Genomic DNA, 2,474 nt, shown 5'->3' on the forward strand with positions numbered 1-2,474 from the left:
ATTTGTAGATATGCTCTAAAAACGAAAAAAAAATTGTTATCAACCAAACAAGGGTTAAGCCAAATATTTCAACAATCTTCGCACTTGTAATAAATTGTGTGATGTCACAAAAACATAATAAAAAATATTAAAAAAATAAAGCATATTCGTAACTAAATATTAATTTCATACACTAAATATTTTTTTAAGTTTAAGATGTCATCTTTTGACTTTTTACTGAAAGACCGAACTACCCTACTATTCGTTGAGCACCTGTACAAAAAAAAAATAGTGACAGTAATTTGACAGCTTTTATAAATCCCATGCAAGCACTCTATTCATATCTCCATCCCCCTTTCTTCATCGGCGAGATTGAATCCTTCGACCAAAACAATGTCAAAAGCAGCTGCAGTTACCCCAATCAGGTATATATACCACAACCTTAATATATATTAATGCATGTTTATCAAATAACTCGATCTATGTCTACTAAGTCTCTGATCTTGATTATTCAGTTCTACTGGAAAGGCAGTGGTCAATTTTCCGGCGTCAGAAGAACTTTCCGGCACAGAATCGGCCAACATTAATCTGACCCTCTCTCTAGGCGGATTATACGGAGAGATTGAAAAAGAGAAACCGTCGACGGACAGGGCAATTGATCAGATGGGAGGCATGAAGTGCACCTCTCTCAAAAGGTTATCTCCATTTCCGCCGGAGGCCAAGAAGATGCTTGCCGGGAAATGGGCATGGCCGGATAATTGGGAGGAAGGCTCTTCTTCCAGGACCACCGCCGTCTGCCGTGCCGTGGACAAGCTCAAATCCAACAGCAGCCAAGGCAGTACTCTCTATTCCTCTCTCTTTATATTTACTTATATTTTGTTAAATTTAGGTCTTGAGATTTAATTTAAAATTTTAGTTTCAATTTATTAATTTCTGGTTTTAGATTTATGTTATAATTACTTTTAAACATAAGATTGATATTGATAGATAAGAGAGCAAAATAAGATGTAATATATTTATTTTTTAAAAAAATAACTCTTTAGTTTGAATATGTATTTACATGATGTATCATTTAGTGGGTGTGATAGGTATACATTTGTCGAAATAAATTGATAATTATTTACATATTCCCCAAATATATATATATATATATATATATATATATATATATATATATATATATATTTTTAAAAACATACAAAAGTGATAGATATCAATAAAATTAAGGTTTTGGGATTTATTTCTCATAAAACTATAAGGAAACAAATTGATTCTAAAATGTTGTTTAGTCTTTGGAAAAGACATGGACAAACAAAAAATTTCTTACATGAAAACCTAATCACAAAATAAATGTAGTCGGATATCGACAAAATTAAGTTTTTTAGGTTTCATAATATATATAGAAAACGACAAGGCTAAAAGAAAATGATTGTCAAATCTTTTTTCTTGTATCTTTTTAAGTAGCATTCACAAAGATAAATGATTGAAAATTTTGATATTTTACAACAGCAAAATATCTCTTATATTTATCTATTCATATTGAAGTTTCTTCTTCTAACTTGATAATAATTAATATATACAAAGTTTTTGTTTTTTATTGTTAAATTATGAATTAATATCTTCATTTTTATATGTTTCTCAGATTCATTACTATTGATTAAGAACAGAATAGAGGCTGAGACACAAACTATCATGGAGAACTCATCAAAGAAAATCGAGGTTGCGAACAATGTCAATACTACTGATGTTACGGCTATTAAGATGATGAGTTTTATGCCTACCGTGACAACCATAGGTGACAACCCCAATGGAAGAAAAATAGAAGGGTTCTTATCCATCTACAACCAGCAGAATATCCAAATAATATGTGTTTGCCATGGAAGGATGATGTCACCATTGGAGTTTGTCCGCCATGCCGGTGGGACAGAGCTCAAGAACCCCATGAGATACATAAATGTGCTGTCACCAACACTCTAAACAATAAAAACAGTGGATACTAAAGCTATAATATATATTATTACATGAAAAACCATAAACTTTGGTCACAAAAGCTTTTGTATCTACCTAATTTCTTTAAGGATATCTATTGGAGATTTGACTTCAATTTTTCTTTTTCAGTTGTAATGTAAACATGGAACCTTTTTTTATTCCTATTTCGTCGAAATTAATCATTTACATGTGTTGGTTTGTTTATTTGCTTGATATGCTATTATATGGAATATTATGTATCATTTGATTTGTTGTTATTCCTGTTAAATTTAGAGTGTATATTATTGATGAAGGAAGGATGCCAATTTTTATTATTCATCTCATAGATTGTGTCATGATCTCATTTTGTTGTTGCTTCTTTCCATCTATCTAAAAATCTAGCATCCACATTAGGAAGTTTGGATCCTTGGTTCAGGTGGTAGTCATCAATCCTTAGTTTTTGGGTACAACTTCTATATATATACTTAAGAATTTTATTAAATTTATGTATTGATATTTGATTAATG

At 30.6% G+C, this 2,474-nt stretch overlaps 1 protein-coding gene across 1 annotated transcript; it reads left to right on the forward strand.

Annotated features, from left to right (window-relative positions):
• Window positions 1-372: 372 nt before the first annotated feature.
• On the forward strand, window positions 373-1,956 carry LOC124943641 (ninja-family protein AFP3-like). The gene is made up of 3 exons (XM_047484119.1): window positions 373-404; window positions 495-817; window positions 1,622-1,956. Exons 1-3 carry the CDS (start codon window positions 373-375, stop codon window positions 1,954-1,956), a joined length of 690 nt encoding a protein of 229 aa, XP_047340075.1.
• The last annotated feature ends 518 nt before the right edge of the window (window positions 1,957-2,474 follow it).

Source organism: Impatiens glandulifera, chromosome 6 (genome assembly GCF_907164915.1).
Source record: "Impatiens glandulifera chromosome 6, dImpGla2.1, whole genome shotgun sequence".
Taxonomy (NCBI): domain Eukaryota; kingdom Viridiplantae; phylum Streptophyta; class Magnoliopsida; order Ericales; family Balsaminaceae; genus Impatiens; species Impatiens glandulifera.